This window comes from Ranitomeya imitator, chromosome 2 (genome assembly GCF_032444005.1).
Source record: "Ranitomeya imitator isolate aRanImi1 chromosome 2, aRanImi1.pri, whole genome shotgun sequence".
Taxonomy (NCBI): domain Eukaryota; kingdom Metazoa; phylum Chordata; class Amphibia; order Anura; family Dendrobatidae; genus Ranitomeya; species Ranitomeya imitator.
This window is the reverse complement of record NC_091283.1, coordinates 640261679-640280914: the sequence shown is the minus strand read 5'-3', so window position 1 is coordinate 640280914 and position 19236 is coordinate 640261679. Positions and strand designations below refer to the sequence as shown.

Genomic DNA, 19236 nt, shown 5'->3' with positions numbered 1-19236 from the left:
ACACAGCCACGTAGTATACAGCACAGAGCCACGTTGTATACTGCCCTGTCACGTAGTATATTGGCCAGTCACGTAGTATGCACCATATCCGTGTTAAAAAAAAAAATTGAAAAATTAAAATAAAAAATAGTTACATACTCACCTTTTGGAGCCTGCGGAACGAAGCGTCCGGTTACTGATGCTCCTCGCGAGCTCCGGTCTGAAGATTGCCTTGCGGTCTCGCGAGACCGCACTGCATGCATGCATGCTTTTTATTATTTTTAACATTAGATTTTTTTACTATTGATGCCACATAGGCAGCATCAATAGTAAAAGGTTGGGGACACACAGGGTTAATAGCGGCGGTAACGGAGTGCGTTACCCGCGGCGTAACGTGGTCCATTACCACCGGCATTAACCCTGGGTGAGCGGTGACCGGAGGGGAGTATGCGGGTGCCAGCCACTGACTGCGGGTAGTAAGGAGCAGCCATTTTCTTCCTGACTGTGCCCGTCGCTGATTGGTCGTGGCTGTTTTGCCACGACCAATCAGCGACTTGGATTTCCAGGACAGACAGAGGCCGCGACCAATGAACATCCGTGACAGAAAGACAGAAGGACAGACGGAAGTGACCCTTAGACAATTATATAGTAGATAAACCATTGTAGAATTGCACTTTTTTTGTAATTTCACCACACTTGGAATTTTTCTTTCCTGCTTTCTAGTACATCATATGACAAAATGAATGATACCTTTCAAAAGTATAACTCGTCCCAGAAAAAAACAAGCCTTCATATGGCTATTTCGACAGAAAAATAAAAAAGATATGGCTATTGGAAGAAGAGGTAAAATGAAAATGCTATTTTTGTATCTATGCCACAAATTCCGTTATATTTTAGGTGAAATATTGTGCTGCGTGGAGGTTTTTCTTTTGTTCCATGTCCTTGGCTGAACCAGGCAGGCCCCACTGTGGTTTAATTTTTTCATTTGTAATCTTTTGTTTCTCGTTTCTCACAGGCTGTAGCAGTTCAGACTCTTCCCGGAGTAATTTTCAGCAAACAATCTTTTACAAGGCAAAGGACTTCTTGATTGACCCTCCGAAAATGGAAGTATGCAAAGAGCTGATGACAGAAAGGGTGCTAAACCTTTCCTTGAACATGATCTACCTGCTTACCAGAGAGGTGAGGGATTGCGCGTCACTGGACCTTTTGGTTTCTTTTCCACATTTACTGTAATTGTTAGTGCAGTTCAGCCAGATACAGGAGTGAATATGAATGAAAAGCCTGATAGACTAGAAAGAGCTAACATCTCTCCTCTTTACTTTCATTTTATTCCTTTATTTGGTAAGAAAAAAAAGCATCAACAAGTGTACTGTTAAGATTCCCACCCAAAATGCAATAATGTCCATAAATTGTCAAGTCAGAAAAATGTCAACATCTTTGTAAGCAAGAGAAATACTAAACAAATGTTGACCATGGCTTCCAACTTTCAGTTCCCTAGTCTACGGAAAATTTTATATTTGAGTTAAAAATCCTTTTTGGAAAAAAAAGTTGTGAAGTGGAATAGAAAGAAAAGTGACTCTGCCATTGTATTCCGAGTATTTTACAGCGCTAACTGTACTGTGCAGGTGAGTGTGATTACACGGTTACTAAACCAGTATAGTATTTGTTTTCGTACTTTTCCAAAATACAGTTAAAACAAATTGTTTCTCATGATATTCTGTGGGATATAGATATAGATATATATATATATATATATATATATATATATATATATATATACACACATGCATGCATAGCAAAAATTAACAGACCACTGCAAAATGTTCAGTTTGTCTGAATTTTCTCTTTATAAGTATATTTTTGAGTAAAATGTAAATTGTTCTTTTATTCTATAAACTACTGACATGTCTCCGAAGTTCCAAGCAATACATTTTGTATTCATTTTCTGAAAATGAGAAATGGTCAAAATAATTAAAAAAAATACATTGCTTGCAGACCTCAAATAATGCAAAAAAACAAAACAAAAACAAGTTCATAATCATTTACAAACAACAATACTGATGTTTTAACTCCGGAAGAGTTCAGAAATCAATATTTTGTGGAATAACCATGATTTTTAGTCACAGCTTTCATGTGTCTTGGCATGCTTTCCACCAGTCTTTCACACTGCTTTTCGGTGACCTTATGCCACTCCTGGTACAAAAATGTAAGCAGTTCTTCTTTGTTTGATGGCTTGTGACTATCATTCATCCTCTTGATTACATTCCAGAGGTTTTCAATGGGGTTCTGGTCTGGAGATAGGGCTGCACATCACAGGGATTTGGTGTGGTGGTCCTTCATCCACACCTTGATTGACCTAGCTGTGTGGCATGGCACATTGTCCTGCCGGAAAATCCAGTCCTCAGAGTTGGGTAACATTGCCTGAGCAGAAGGAATCAACTGTTTTTCCAGGATAACCTTGTATGCAGCTTGATTCCTATGTCCTTTGCAGAGAACAACCTTCCCAATTTCATCCTTGCTGAAGCATCCCCAGATCATCACCGATACTCCACCAAATTTCAGTGGGTGCAAGACACTGTGGCTTTTACGTCTCTCCAGTTCTCCGTCTAACCATTAGACAACCAGGTGTTGATCAGAGGATTTTTCACAATCTGCGACGGATCCGTTATTATTAATATTTGACGGATTGCGACTGATGGCAAAAAACTGACGTGTGAAAGCAGCCTAAAGGGATTCTCCGAAAGGAGTATGGAGTTAAGTAACACTGTGAAATGTAAAAAAGTGATTGTTTGTTTGATGATGCATTACACTGCAAATACTTCTGCCTGCACTTGATTGTTCTGTTAGGGATAACCCTACTCTTAAGAGCTTGGATGCTGTGGTTGTTATTGACAGCGGCATTTAAGGGGAAGGGGTTGAAGGTAAGCAACTACTGTATTTTTCGGACTATAAAACGCACTTTTCCCCCCTCAAAAATGTGAGGAAAATGGGGGGTGCGTCTTGTAGTTGGAATGCAGGCTTACCTGCAGTGGTGCGGCGGTGGCTGAGGTGCGGGGATAATGAGGCGCAGTGAGCGGTATGGCGTGAGCGGGGTCCCTTCCACAGGTGAGGTGACGCAGCGGTCCGGTATCCAAGGTAAGCAGCAGAGCCGGGTGAATCATGGCTTTATCAGTGGCGGCGGTCATATTCCTGAGGCCACGCGTGCGCAGATGGAGTGCTCTGCTTCCCTGGGCTTCAGGAAAATGTCCACGGCCATTTTCTTGAAGCCGAGATCTAAATCTGCGAACACGGCTTCAGCAAAATAGCCGCCACGATCTCCATCTACGCACGCGCGGCCTCCCGCGGCCATTTTCCTGAAGCCCCGGGAAGCAGAGCTCTTCATCTATGCACGTGCGGCCTCAGGAAGATGGCCGGCGCCACCGATACAGCCAATGATTCACCCAGCTCTGCTGCTTACCTTGGATACCGGGCCGCTGCGTCACCTCACCTTTGGAAGGGACCCTGCTCACGCCATACCGCTCACTGCACCTCATCATCCCTGCACCTCTGCCGCCGCCACAGCACTGCTGCAACCCCCCCATGGACACCAGGCCGTGGCGTCACCCACCTAAACAGGAAGGGACCCTGTCAGGTGCACGCCATATCGCCCACCGCATCACCGCACCTCTGCCGACACCATGCCTCCTGTGACCCTGCTCTGCCACCGCCAGATCTCAGGTAAAATACTGTAAATTCGGACAGTAAGACGGACCCCCATCTTATAAAAAATCTTTTTTTCTGCAATTTTCACCCCAAATTTGGGGTGCGTATTGTGGTCCGGTATGTCTTATAGTCCAAAAAATACGGTACAAGTGGGTGTCAGCTCTAGAACACCGCTGTCACCTGACGCATATGGAGAACCCCTACATTTGTTCAATACCTTCCTAGATTATGACTTTACAACAACTGTCTCTCCATTCACAGAATTTTAAAGTAGTTAAAAAGACACCCAGTGAATGTTTGAGCCTTGTGTCAGGAGAATGGAGCCAAACCTCAGGCCCAATCGCAGAACCACCATCTTGCGCAACAATACATGAAAGAAATGAGCAGATCCTAGAAATTGCCTACAAAATAATTGAGCTACTGACTGGAGAGGTGAGCTTTACTAGGAGTCCTGGGACGGCATACAGCAACATTCATTTTTGAATGATGACTAGTGATGAGCCAGTATACTCGTTGCTCGGGTAGTCTCCGAGTATTTGTGACTGCTCGGAGATTTAGTTTTCCTTGCCGCAGCTGCATGATTTGCGGCTACTAGACAGCTTGATTACATGTGGGGATTCTATAGCAACCAGGCAACCCCCACATATACTCAGCCTGGCTAGTAGCTGTAAATCATGCAGCTGCGTCAAAAACTAAATCTCAGAGCACTCACAAATACTCGGAGATCACCCGAGCAACGAGTATACTCGCTCATCATTACTGATGACTATATTATCTTGTTTCAGGTTCCTTTAAGGTGTGAAGATATTGCTGTCAGTTTTTCTGTGGATGAGTGGGAGTTTTTGGTAGGACACAAAGATGCATACAAGTATGTTATGCTGAACTGTTCTTCTACATCATCTGGTAAGAAGAGGCTTTAATTTATTGCGAAAGGTCATCCATATGCTTCAATTATTTGATCACCCATGGAAAGGATTTATTCAATCACTTTATATATTCTGCAGATGAATGCAGTAAACTTAATTTACCGGATATATATCCAGGCGATCTGCATTTCCAGAACTGTCCAGAAGAAAATTCCTTTGTCCCACAGGACCTTCAGGTAGATGGAGCACAGTTATCATTGTAAAATGCATATGATCTCTCTAAAAGTTAATAATTCCTACTACTGATTTTACTTTGATACTTGAAAAAAGTCTTAAACTTGGTATATAATTTGATGTTACTTTCTCCGCATCTTGGATCAGGATGAAGATATAATTGATCTTAAAGTTGAAATCATAGAGCGAGAAGAAGATATCTATATCCAGTGTGATCAACTGTCCATGGATGAGGGATTTCCTACAGATATTAGCACTCGTAAGTAATACCTTCTAAATGCAGAATAGACTAAAGCATAGTGGTAGACAATTAATTTCCTCAAGGGACCACATGAGAGACTGGGACTGTCGTGGGAGGGCCGAACCAATAGGCTGAAATTAATTCTGCTCAATATTAATATTAAATATCAAACAATAGAACCACAGCGGAAGCTTAGATGCCAATAAAAAACTAAATTTTATTAATAGTACAATTAAAAATTCTATTAGAGTCCAATTACAGTCAGTGGAGATACATGAGACAGAATTATACTGTCTGCTGAGGAAAATACATATAATACCTAATATAAATCATATGATCCCAAATAAATACATATAAAACCCACAAGAATCAATAAGGCATGAGTGTTACACAGTACATCTATATATAAAGGCCATAAGTGTGCCATAAAAGGAGAAATGCCTAAGGGATATGAGCTGGATTAATATGCCTACGAGAGCAATGGCTGCTAACAAATGTCACGGATACCAAGGGTTAAATCAAATGTATGTTGGCAGACAAAGCTAGCCTAACACATAAGGTATATATATATACAAAGCTAGCCTAACACATAAGGTATATATATATACCTCAGTTGTCCGGATCAAAGATGGTCACTAGGGGTCCGCCCATGGACCTGGAGGGCCCCAAACCACCGAAGATTGTAGGGGGGCCAGCTAGAAACCCGGCCTACCATAGTTCCCCTGGGGCGCGATGCCACACCTGCCGTCAGCTGGGCCACCTACAAAGACAATGTCCCAACCGGACTCAGCATACCCAGGGGCCAAAGGCGGGAACAGCTACCTTCCGCCGGGCCGCTGTACACTGCTACCAAGGCGAAGCTGACCCGGCATTGGGGGCTACAACTAACCAAGGGGTGAAAGACATGGAGGAAGTGCTGCATGAAGTAGACCCCGTGCAGGCAGCCCGGGCAGATAATCGACAACAGCATCGACAGGTCGTGTGGGTTAATGGGAAACCCATGCAGGGACGAAGAGATTCTGGAGCAACTTTGACCCTTGTGAAGCCTCATCTCGTCCGGGACCAAGAGAAGATGGACCGAACAGTGGCAGTCCGTGTAGCAGGGGGAGCCATACATCGACTGCCCACTGCCAGGATTCACCTGAACTGGGGAGTTGGGGATGGCCTTGTTGAGGTCGGCTTGATGGAGGATTTGCCTGCAGACGTTTTGCTGGGAAATGACTTGGGGCCCATGTTGTCTGCCTTCTCTGTTGCCCCTCTGGCTGAGACATATCCTGTGACCACCCGGAGACAAGATCGAGCTGCGGAGGCAGAATCACACTCAGAGGAGGCCCAGGTAAGACATCCCAGCCCTACACGTATTCCCATAGTCAGGCACATTTCTTGGGCCACCCCAGATGAATTTAAGAGGGAGTTACTTGAGGATCCTTCATTGGAGGGATATCGTGGGAAGGCACAGGAGGGGAGAGGGGTATTGGAAGGGGAACAGTTTATATGGAAGCAGGGACTCCTCTACCAGATCACAGAGCAGCACCACACAGGGACGAGCCCCACTATAAAACGACAGCTGGTAGTTCCCAAGAAGTGTAGGCAGAAGTTACTGCGAATCTCTCATGACATACCCTTGGCCGGGCACTTCGGCATCAGTCGCACCAGGCATCATCTGACACAAAACTTCTTTTGGCCGGGGGTAACCTATGATGTTCGTCAATACTGCCAGACCTGTGACAGTTGCCAGTGCATTGGCAAGAGGGGAGATCGATGCAAGGCCAAATTATGCCCCCTCCCCATTGTGGAGGAACCATTTAGCCGAGTAGAGGTCGATCTGATAGGGCCGTTAGCCAAACCCAGTCCGTCAGGGAAAAGGTATATATTGACAGTGGTAGATTATGCCACACGGTATCCAGAGGCGGTTGCGTTACCTAACATACTGGCAGAGACGGTGGCGGCTGCCCTGCTCCAGGTTTTCTCACGGGTTGGATTTCCCCGGGAGATTATCTCAGACCAGGGTACCCAGTTTACAGCAGAGGTGACCAACCAACTGTAAAAGCTATGCGGCGTAAAGTCCATTAGAAGCGCCCCATACCACCCGCAAACCAATGGGTTGTGTGAACGCTTTAACGGGACGTTAAAACAACTCATTGGGACTTTCACCAGGACCTACAGGGACTGGGAGAAATTCTTGCCTCACCTGTTTGCCTATCGAGAGGTGCCCCAAGAATCCACGGGGTTCTCCCCATTCGAACTGGTATATGGGAGACGGGTAAGGGGACCCCTAGACTTAGTGCTAGAACACTGGGAAGGGGAGGGCACCATAGAAGGGGTACCTATTGTACCCTATGTGCTGGAATTCCGGGACCGCCTACAGGAGCTGACCCAGGCTGTACGTGGGAACATGCAGGTGGCCCAGCAGCGCCAGCGCGTATGGTACGATCGGAGGGCCAGAGAGCGCACCTTGGAAATAGGGCAGAAGGTCCTGGTGTTAGAGCCCACTAGGCAGAACAAGTTCCAAGCTGCATGGCAGGGGCCCTACCAGGTAGTGGGGAAAATAGCCAACACCACCTATAATGTCGCCGATTGTGACGACCCCAGGGTTATCCGCATGTTCCACGTGAATATGCTGAAGCCCTATCGGGAGCGCCCTGAAGAGGTAGTGGCCATCTGTGCACCTGAAGCAGAAGATTTAGCCGGACTTCCCTTGCTTGATGTCTTAGGGGAGAGGACTCAGTCTAAAACATGGGACCAGGTACCCTGGGGTGAAGACTTCGGTCCCCGGGATAGACAGCAGGCGGAGGAGTTGTTGAGGCAGCGACAGAGGATGTTTTCGGGGAAACCCGGGTACACTCGCCTGGCACAACACAAGGTTGAGACCCAGGATCAGACCCCCCTGTGACAACCCCCCTTCCGCGTCCCCGAGTCTGTACGAGAAGGGATGTGACAAGAGATACAAGAGATGTTGCGTTTAGGGGTCATTGAAGAATCAGATAGTCCCTGGGCATCCCCGTAGTGTTAGTGCCCAAGAAGGATGGGACTACACGGTTTTGTGTAGACTATCGTAAGCTCAATGAGAAAACAGTGACGGATGCGTATCCCATGCCGCATGTGGATGACTTGTTAGACCGGCTGGCAGGGGCAAAGTATTTGACCACCATCGATCTATGCAAAGGCTACTGGCAGATTCCCCTTAGTCCTGATGCTATTCCCAAGTCGGCATTTGTCACCCCGTTTGGCTTATTCCAGTTTCGAGTTATGCCATTCGGGATGAAGACTGCCCCGGCGACCTTCCAGAGGCTGGCTGACCGGCTTCTGGATGGTCTCCAGGACTATGTGTGTGCCTACCTGGATGACATCGCCATCTACAGCGCGACATGGGAAGAGCATCTAAATCACCTAGAGACAGTATTAGACAGGATCCACAAGGCCGAAATCACCCTGAACCCAAACAAGTGTCACGTGGGCAAAGCAGAGGTTCAGTATTTAGGGCATTGGGTGGGAAGTGGGAAACAGAGACCAGAACCAGCCAAGATTGAGGCCATAGCCAAATGGCCCACCCCACGCACTAAAACCCAGGTCATGGCGTTTCTAGGGACAGCGGGGTATTACAGGAAATTCGTTCCCAATTACAGCAGTGTAGCCAAGCCCCTCACTGATCTGACCCGTAAGAACCAACCCCGCTAGGTAACCTGGACCCCAGAGTGTGAGGAAGCCTTCCGCCAGCTAAAGGACGCCCTCACCAATACCCCTGTATTGGCCGCACCCGATCCAACTAAACGTTTCCTTGTCCACACAGACGCTTCTATGTTTGGATTGGGGGCAGTACTAAGCCAAGTCGGGCCGGACGGCCAAGAACACCCGATAGCTTACCTGAGTCGGAAACTACTGCCCCGTGAAGTGAGCTATGCGGCCATCGATAAGGAGTGCCTGGCAATAGTATGGGCACTCAAAAAGTTACAACCATACAGTTAGGTCCATATATATTTATATTAGGTATTATATGTATTTTCCTCAGCAGACAGTATAATTCTGTCTCATGTATCTCCACTGACTGTAATTGGACTCTAATAGAATTTTTAATTGTACTATTAATAAAATTTAGTTTTTTATTGGCATCTAAGCTTCCGCTGTGGTTCTATTGTTTGATATTTGTTGAAATTTGGAAGTGCCTTATTTTTAGGCTATTGTTTTGGTCAATATTAATATTAACTTATTAGTTACAATTTTATTATTATTACAATTAATATAAAATCATTAATATCGATCCGGATTAAATTTACTGAAACCCCCACACACAGCCCCCCTATATACTGTAAGATCCCACACACAGCCTTCCTATATAGAGTATAATGCCACACACAGCCCCCTATATACAATATGATCCCCCACAGTCCCCTATATACAGTATAAGCCCACTCATTGTCCAACTATATAGAGTATGAGCCCCCACATATCTCCTCTGTATACGGACACACATGCCACTTGTGTGTATATGTGTGTGCGTGTGTGTATGTATATATATATATATATATATATGTATATATATATATATATGTGTGTACGTACGTACAGATCAGATCAAATGTTTGGACACACCTTCTCATTTAAAGATTTTTTTGTATTTTCATGACTATGAGATGACATGGAGTTATATTCTTAATTTCAGTTGTTTCACACTTTTTTGTTATGTATTATATTTTGGGTTCTTCAAAGTACCCACCTTTTGCGTTGATGACTGCTTTGCACACTCTTGGCATTCTCTTCAATTCTCTTCATCTCGCTTCAAGAGGTAGTCACAAGAAATGGTTTTCACTTCACAGGTGTGCCCTGTTAGATTTAATAAGTGGGATTTCTTGCCTTATAAATGGTGTTGGGGACCATCAGTTGTGTTGTGCAGAAGCCTTGTGGATACACAGCTGATAGTCCTACTGAATAGACTGTTAGAATTTGTGTTATGGCAAGAAAAAAGCAGCTAAGTAAAGAAAAATGAGTGGCCATTATTACTTTAAGAAATGAAGGTCAGTCAGTCTAAAAAATTGGGCAAACTTTGAAAGTGTCCCCAAGTGCAGTTGCAAAAACCATCAAGCGCTACAAAGAAACTGGCTCATGTGAGGACCACCCCAGGAAAGGAAGACCAAGAGTCGCCTCTGCTTCTGAGGATGTTTATCCGAGTCGCCAGCCTCAGAAATCGCAGGTTAACAGGAGCTCAGATTAGAGACCAGGTCGATTCCACACAGAGTTCTAGCAGCAGACACATCTCTACAACAACTGTTAAGAGGAGACTTTGCAGCAGGCCTTCATGGTAAAATAGCTGCTAGGAAACCACTGCTAAGGACAGGCAACAAGCAGAAGAGACTTGTTTGGGCTAAAGAACACAAGGAAAGGACATTAGACCAGTGGAAATCTGTGCTTTAGTCTGATGAATCCAAATTTGAGATCTTTGGTTCCAACCACCATGTCTTTGTGCGAGAAAATTTGAACGGATGGACTCTACATGCCTGGTTCCTACCGTGAAGCATGGAGGAGGAGATGTGATGGTGTGGGGGTGCTTTGCTGGTGACACTGTTAAGGATTTATTAAAAATTGAAGGCATACTGTACCAGTATGGCTACCACAGCATCTTGCAGCAGCATGCTATTCCATCTGGTTTGCGTTTAGTTGGACCATCATTTATTTTTCAACAGGACAATGACCCCAAACACACCTAAAGGCTGTGTAAGGGCTATTTGACCAAGAAGGAGAGTGATGGGGTGCTATGCCAGATGACCTGGCCTCCAGTCACCAGACCTGAACCCAATCGAGATGGTTTGGGGTGAGCTGGGCCGCAGAGTGAAGGCAAAAGGGCCAACAAGTGCTAAGCATCTCTGGGAACTCCATCAAGATTGTTGGAAGACCATTCCCGGTGACTACCTCTTGAAGCTCATTAAGAGAATTCCAAGAGTGTGCAAAGCAGTCATCAAAGCAAAAGGTGGCTGTATTTACAGCACACAGAATATATAACACAGATACACAGGGCAGGCCAATTGGAAAACAACAGGCCAGACATACATTACAATAGCCGCAGGGGGCCGGAGCCTGCTGATATTTACTGTGGGAATTACAAAGGTGGGAGGTCAGAAAGAGAATATCTTGTCCAGGGGCGCAGCCTGTGGACTGATGCATTTCACATGGAAACTATTATACATACATATACTGCATAACATTCTTGGTGCTGGGGGGTTCTATAACAGTGGCTACTTTAAAGAACCTAGAACACAAGACATAAGTTCTGTTGTTTCACACTTTTTTGTTAAGTATATAATTCCACATGTGTTAATTCATAGTTTTGATGCCTTCAGTGTGAATGTACAATTTTCATAGTCATGAAAATACAGAAAAATCTTTAAATGAGAAGGTGTCCACACTTTTGGTATGTACTGTATAGTTTCATTTTTTACATTTTGAAAATTACAAAAAGGAAAATGGGCCAGTGCGAAAGTTTGGTCACCCTACATGGTTAGCACCTAGTATCACATCTTGTAAATGCTTTTTGTTGCCATCCAAGAGTCTTTCAATTCTCGTTTGAGGGATTTTCATCCATTCTTCCTCGGAAAATTCTAACAGTTCTGTGAGATTCATGGGTCGTCTTGCATGCACTGCTATTTTCAGGTCTGACCTCCAATTTTCAGTGATGTTCAGATCAGGGAACTGTGAGGGCCATTGTAAAACTTTCAGCTTGCGCCTTTTGAGGTAGTCTGTTTTGGATTTTTACATGTGTTTAGGATCATTATCCATTTTCAGAAGCCTTCCTCTTTTAAACTTCAGCTTTATTACAGGTGGTGTTATGTTTGCAACAAGAATTTGTTGAAATTTCATTGAATACATTCTTCCCTCTACATATGATATATTTTCTGTGCCATTGGCTGCAACACAACCCCAAAGCATGATTGATCCACCCCCATGCTTAACGGTTGGTGAAAGGTTATTTTCCTGAAATTCTGTGCCCTTTTTTCTTCATACATATCTTTTGATCATTGTGACCAAAGAGTTCTATTTTAACCTCATCGGTCCACAGGACTTGTTTCCAAAATTTGTCAGGCTTGTTTATATGTTCATTTGCGTTCTTCTGACACTGAATTTTATGGTGAGGACACAGGAGAGGTTTTCTTCTGGTGACTCTTCCATGAAGGCCATATTTGTGCAGGTGTCTCTGAACAGTACAACAATGTACCACAGCGTCAGAGTCTGCTAAATCTTTCTGAAGGTCTTTTGCAGTCAAACGGGGGTTGTGATATGCCTCTCTAGCAATCCTACGATCAGCTCTAACAGAAATTTTGATTGGTCTTCCAAACCTTATCTTGACCTCCAATGTTCTTGTTAACTGCCAATTTTTAATTGCATTTTGAAATTAGGAAAGGGCAACTTGAAAATGCTTTGCTATCTTCTCACAGCCTACTCCTGCTTTGTGGGCCACCACCATTTTCACAATGCTAGGCAGCTACTTAGAACAAACCATGGCTGTTGTTTTTTGGCACAAGCTTAGAGGAGGTCGGCTTTGAAAAAGCTGGGAAATTTGACCCACCTGGCCTTTCCTAACAATGATTATGAACACGCCGTAACCCTAACAGGCTATTTAAAGCCTGAAAACTCGGTCTAAGTTATCTACGCACACAAATTTCCAAAGGTGCCCAAACTTTTGCATTTTCCTATTTTCTTTTTTGTAATTTTTAAAATGTAAAAAATGAAATGTGTAATATTTTACCTTAGCCATTTTAGAGATTACTTCATCTTCAACTTCCTTAACTGTTCACAATAACAGTAATTTTGACCAGGGTGCCTTTTACAAGCCACTGCATCTACAGATAACTAGTATTGTGTATTACTATATTATTTGGGTAGTTTAAAAAGTTATAAAATCCTTTTTATTCTCAACAGTTGACCGCAGCAAGTTGTTAGACGGACAGCTTGTTTCATCTCCAAATTGTGAAATTGAAGATAACATTAAACAGCATTTTCCAGAAGAATTATATACTGTCCCAAGTGTACACCCAGTGTTTTTCAATGCACACGAGTTCTCTGAGTACTGTTTTCAAGAGGACATTTCACCTATTCATTCATCTGATGTTACACAGTGTTCAGGACTTAAAAATGGTCAATTGTTTTCATGTTCTGAGTGTGGAAAAGTTTTTAGCCAGAAGTCCAATCTTTTTAGACACAAAAGAACACACACAGGAGAGAAGCCGTTTTCATGTGATAAGTGCAACAAATCTTTTACTCAGCAGACACATCTTGTGGAACATCAGGTATTTCACACGGGGAAAAAGCCTTTTTCATGTTCTACATGTGGAAAACGGTTTACCCACAGAGCTATTCTTTATAGACATCAACAAATTCACACTGGTGAAAGGCCTTTTACATGTGACGAATGTGGTAAATCTTTTTCTTATAAATCGTACCTGGTAGAACATCAGAGATTTCACATGAAGGAGAAACCATACTCCTGTTCAGAATGTGGAAAATCTTTTGGCAAAAAATCTGTTCTTGTTAAACATTTGAGACTTCACTCAGAGCAGAATCAGTTTATGTGTCCAGAATGTGGGAAATGTTTTACCAACAAATTGATGTTTGGGAAACATCAAAAAATTCACACAGGGGAGAAACCATATTTGTGTTTAGAATGTGGGAAATGTTTTGTCAAGAAGTCAGTTCTTGTTGACCATCAAAGAACTCACACAGGAGAAAGACCGTATCCATGTTTGGAATGTGGGAAATGTTTTTCAAAGAAATCGGGTCTTGTGAAACATCATCGCACTCACACAGGGGAGAGGCCTTTTCCATGTTCAGAATGTGGGAAATGTTTTTCACAGAAATCTGGTCTTGTTAAACATCAAAAAATTCATACATTGGAGAATTCAGTTTCATGTTTGGATTGTGAGAATGGTAATACCTGTATCCACCCTGAAAGACATGAAATTCATAATGAGGATAGACCATTTGCATGTTCAGAATGTGGAAAAGGGTTTACCCAGAAAGCATATCTCGTTAAACATCAGAAAATTCATACAGGAGAGAAGCCATTTTCATGCTCAGAATGTGAGAAACGTTTTTTGCTGAAAGATCATCTAGAGCGACATCAGAGAATTCACACAGGGGAGAAGCCATTTTCATGTTCAGAATGTGGTAGGTGTTTTACACAGAAAAAATCTCTTGTTCAACATCATAAAATCCACACTGGTGAGAAACCGTTTTCATGCTTAGAATGTGGAAAACGTTTTACACGTAAATGTCAGCTAGAAATACACCAGAGAAGTCACACAGGGGAGAAGCCTTTTTTATGTTCGGAATGTGGTAAATTTTTTATCCAAAAATCTGATCTTGTCCGACATCAGAAAATTCATCCAGATGGAAAGTCCTCAAAAATTGGGAATGGTGAACTTCGTCTGAGAAAAGACCGAGAAGAGCGGCCATTTTTATGTTCAGAATGTGGGAAATGCTTTGCTCGGAAATCAGTTCTTGTTAAGCATCAAAAATTTCACACAGGAGAAAAACCGTATTCTTGTTCAGAATGTGGGAAATGTTTTACTATGAAATCTGGGCTTGTTGCACATCAGAAAATCCATACAGGAGTGAAGCCGTTTTCATGTTCAGACTGTGGAAAATGTTTTACACGTAAATCTCAACTTGAGATGCATCAAAGAACTCATACAGGAGAGAAACCATTTTCATGTTCGGACTGTGGAAAATGTTTTATCCAGAGATCAGATCTTATTAGACATCACAGAATTCACACACCTTCAAGTGTCTCTCAACTTCCCAAGCTCTCTATCTTGAATAGTTTTTCCATTGATCCGCTACACTCACATATTATAGTTACATGACAAGCACGGTATATGCATGCCTCAAGGTAAAAAAGAGGGGTACAAAATTGAGCACTATTGAGTCCAATTTATTAAAATTGTATGACAGAAAAACTGGTCTTATTACTAATTACATCAAATCAGAGTTGTAGTTTTAATTTTTTGTCAAATACTCTGAAAAAAGAAAAGCTAAATGCAGATTGGTTGTTACAGGCAACAAGTTTTCTGGTCAAAGTTTTATTAAATGCGGTCCATTGCCTTTTAATGAGTCATATTGAATCTCATAATTTTGTATTTAAAGAGGTTGGCCAGTATCTTTTTTTAATGATGTTTTCGCAAACTGAACACCACTGCTGTCCATAATGCGGCTACTGTTGAAGGCACTTGTAACCAGATCAATCCATCAGCCTCCTCCAATTGTCAAACAGCTGACATAAGAAAACAACTGCTTTTCTATTGCGGAGGCTGATAGTCTAGTCACATGTTTCTCAATCAGTAGTTATTTTATGAACAAAATTGCTGTTTAGTTTGTGAGGAAATCTGAACGGAGAAAGTGTACAATTAGTGGTGAGTAGTGGAGACAGCCAGGGCTCAAAAATATTGAGAACTATATTGCTGCAGGTTTTCTAGTTTTCAGTGATACTCTCCTAGTGACACAAGATTTGACATTTAGGCTGTTTACCAAAATATAGTCAAGATACAGTTACAGGCTTAAAGTAATTTGGAGTAAGGGTTTAGAAATTACACCTCTTTAATATATAGCTGCCTCTTTTTAAAGGGATCAAAAGTAATTGGACAATTATCTCTATAAAGTTCTTTAACTGGCTGCATGTGCTATTCCCTCATTAATCTATCATCAATTAAGCAGCTAAAAGGTCTGGAGCTGATTCCAGGTGTAGAATTTGTATTTGGAAGCTGTTGCTGTAAACCCACAACATGCAGACAAAGGAGCTCTCAATGGAAGAGAAACAGACCATCATTAGGATAAAAAAAATCCATCAGAGAAATCGCAGAAATGTTAGAAGTGGCCAACAGTACACTGCAAACAAAAAAAAAAGAGTGCACTGGTGAGCTTGAGACCTTGATGTCCACAGAAGACCACAATAGTAGGTGATCGTAAAATCTTTTCCATGGTGAAGAAAAACCCTTTCACAACATCAACCCAAGTGAAGAACACACTCCAGGAATTTGGCGTTTAAATATCCAAGTCTACCATACTAGGTAACTAGTGTTTATTGACGATGTGACAGAAGCAACCAAATGAATTCTGAAGTGTACAGGGCTATACATTCTGCTCAGATTGATCAAATGCAGCAAGGTTGATTGGACAGTGCTTCAGTACAGATGGACAATGATCCAACACTTAATGCAAAAGCAACCCAGACGTTTAGTAAGGCAAAGCAGTGGAATATTCTGCAATGATCAAGTCAGTTAATAGATCTCAACCCCCATTGAGCATAGATTTCACATGCTTAAGACAAACTTAAGGCAGAAAAACCCACAAACAAGCAACAACAGGAGTCAGCTGCAGTAAAGGCCTGGTAAAGCACCACAAAGGAGGAATCCAAATATTTTGTGACATCCATGACTTCCAGGATTCAGGCAGTCATTGCGTGCAAAGGATTATTTACAAAGTGGTAAAAATTTACTATAAATAGTTAAGTTAATTTGTCCAATTACTTTGGAGCCCCTGAAATGATGAGATGTAGAGAAATGGTTGCAATTATTAACCCCTTTCTGACATTAGACGTACTATCCCGTCGAGGTGGTATGGGCCCGTATGACCACCGACGGGATAGTACGTCTAACGCGATCAGCTGCGCTCACGGGGGGGGGCGTGGCCGTGTGCCAGCTGACTTTCGCAGCTGACATCTGGCACTATGTGCCAGGAGCGGTCACGGACTGCTCCTGGCACATTAACCCCCGGCACACTGTGATCAAAGATGATCGCAGTGCTCCGGCGGCATAGGGAAGCATCGCGCAGGGAGGGGGCTCCCCGCGTGCTTCCCTGAGACCCTCGGAGCAAAGCGATGTGATCGCGTTGCTCCGAGAGTCTCCTACCACCTTCTTGCAGGCCTTGATCCAATATGGCCACGGGGGGCATTCCGGATCCTGCAGGGAGGTGGCTTTCAAGCACCTGCTCAGAGCAGGCGCCGGGAAGCCTCCCTGCAGTGCCTGTGTGATCGCTGATCTGACACAGTGTATTGCAAAGTGTCAGATCAGCGATCTGTCACTTTACTGTGATGTCCTTCCCTGGGGCAATGTAAAAAAGTAAAAAAAAATTTTTACATGTGTAAAAAAAAAAAAAAAAAATCCTAAATAAAGAAAAAAAAATATTGTTCCAATTATTATTTATTATAACGCCACTTATTCCATGGCGCTTTACATGTGAGGAGGGGTATACATAATAAAAACAGGTGCAATAATCTTGAACAATACAAGTCACAACTGGTACACGAGGAGAGAGGAGCCTGCCCGCGAGGGCTCACAATCTACAAGGGATGGGTGAGAATACAGTAAGTGAGGATAGAGCTGGTCGTGCAGGGGTTTGGTCGATTGGTGGTTACTGCAGGTTGTAGGCTTGTCAGAAGAGGTAGGTCTTCAGGTTCTTTTTGAAGGTTTCGATGGTAGGTGAGAGTCTGATGCGTGAGAGAAATGTTGTATGCGATTGTGGGAAGAGGAGATAACAAATACATTTCATCTAAATAAAAAAAACAATAGTACACATTTATTATCGCCGCGTCCATAATGACCCGACCTATAAAACTGTCCCACTAGCTAACCCCTTCAGTGAACACTGTTCGAAAAAGGCAAAAAACAACGCTTTATTATCATACCGCCAAACAAAAAGTGGAATAACACGCGATCAAAAATACGGATATAAATAACCATGATACCGCTGAAAACGTCATCTTGTCCCACAAAAAAGGAGCCACCATACAGCGTCATCAATGAAAAAATAAAGTTATAGTCCTCAGAATAAAGCGATGCAAAAATGATTTTTTTATACAATAGTTTTTATCGTATAAAAGCGCCAAAACATAAAAATGATATAAATGAGGTATCACTGTAATCGTACTGACCCGAAGAATAAAACTGCTTTATCAATTTTACCAAACGCGGAACAATATAAACGCCCCCCCCAAAAGAAATTCACGAATAGCTGGTTTTTGTTCATTCTACCTCACAAAAATCGGAATAAAAAGCGATCAAAAAAATCTCATGTGCCCGAAAATGGTACCAATAAAAACGGCAACTCGTCCCGTAAAAAAACAAGACCTCACATGACTCTGTGGACCAAAATATGGAAAAATTATAACTCAAAATGTGGAGACGCAAAAACTATTTTTTGCAATAAATAATACAAGCGTCTTTTAGTTTGCGACGGCTGCCAATCATAAAAATCTGCTAAAAAACTCACTATAAAAGTAAATCAAACCCCCCTCACCACCCTCTTAGTTAGGGAAAAATAAATTTTTTTAAAAGTATTTCCTTTTTCCCATTAGGGTAGGGGCTAAAGTTAGAGTTAGGGCTATATTTAGGGTAAGGCTGTGTGCACACGTTGCTGATTTTTTTTGCGTTTTTTTCACGATAAAAACGATATAAGCCACAAAAAAACAGCATACATTAAGCATCCCATCATTTAGAATGAATTCCGCAATTTTTGTGCACATGATGCATTTTTTCTGCAAAAAAACGCATTGCGGTACAAAAACGCAGCATGTTCATTAATTTTGCGGATTTCCCACTATATAATGCATTGGGAAGTGTCCGAAAAAAAACCACAAAACAACTGCACCAAAAACGCGGTAAAAATGCGCAAAAAACGCATGCAGTTTTCTTGCAAATTTCTTGCAGAAAATTTCTGGATTTTCTCAGGAAATTTCTGCAAGAAATCCTGAATGTGTGCACACAGCCTTAGGGTTGGAGCTAAATTAAGGTTTGGATTACAGTTAGAGTTGGGATTAGGGTTAGGGGTGTGGTTAGGGTTAGGGGTGTGTTTGGGTTAGGGTTTCAGTTAGAATTGGGGGGTTTCTACTGTTTAGGCACATCAGGGGCTCTCCAAATGCAATATGGCATCCATTCTCAATTCCAGCCACTTCTGCGTTGAAAAAGTAAAACGGTGCTCCTTCCCTTCCGAGCTCACCCGTGCGCCCAAACAGGGGTTTACTCCAACATATTACATGTTACCCTTGGGAAAATACAAAACAAGGGGCTAAAAAATAATTTGTGTGGAAAAAAATGTTCTTATATTTTCACGGTTCTGCGTTATAAACTGTAGTGAAACACTTGGGGCTTCAAAGTTCTCACAACACATCTAGATAAGTTCCTTGGGGGTCTAGTTTCCAATATGGTGTCACTTGTGGGGGGTTTCTACTGTTTA

General features: G+C 42.7%; 1 protein-coding gene across 2 annotated transcripts in view; it reads left to right on the top strand.

Annotated features, from left to right (window-relative positions):
* Positions 1-15111, top strand: part of LOC138665354 (zinc finger protein 665-like) — a 42267-nt gene extending 27156 nt beyond the window's left edge. Inside the window, exons 1-7 of one of the 2 annotated variants that reach the window (XM_069752754.1) lie at positions 716-822; positions 995-1158; positions 3943-4113; positions 4467-4584; positions 4686-4783; positions 4929-5040; positions 12931-15111. In XM_069752754.1, the coding sequence (XP_069608855.1) occupies positions 723-822; positions 995-1158; positions 3943-4113; positions 4467-4584; positions 4686-4783; positions 4929-5040; positions 12931-14873 (2706 nt within the window). In that variant the 5' untranslated portion in view covers positions 716-722 and the 3' untranslated portion in view covers positions 14874-15111. Of the gene's footprint in view, positions 1-715; positions 823-994; positions 1159-3942; positions 4114-4466; positions 4585-4685; positions 4784-4928; positions 5041-12930 lie in introns of those variants that run through there. The other variant, XM_069752753.1, reaches the window with a different exon arrangement.
* The last annotated feature ends 4125 nt before the right edge of the window (positions 15112-19236 follow it).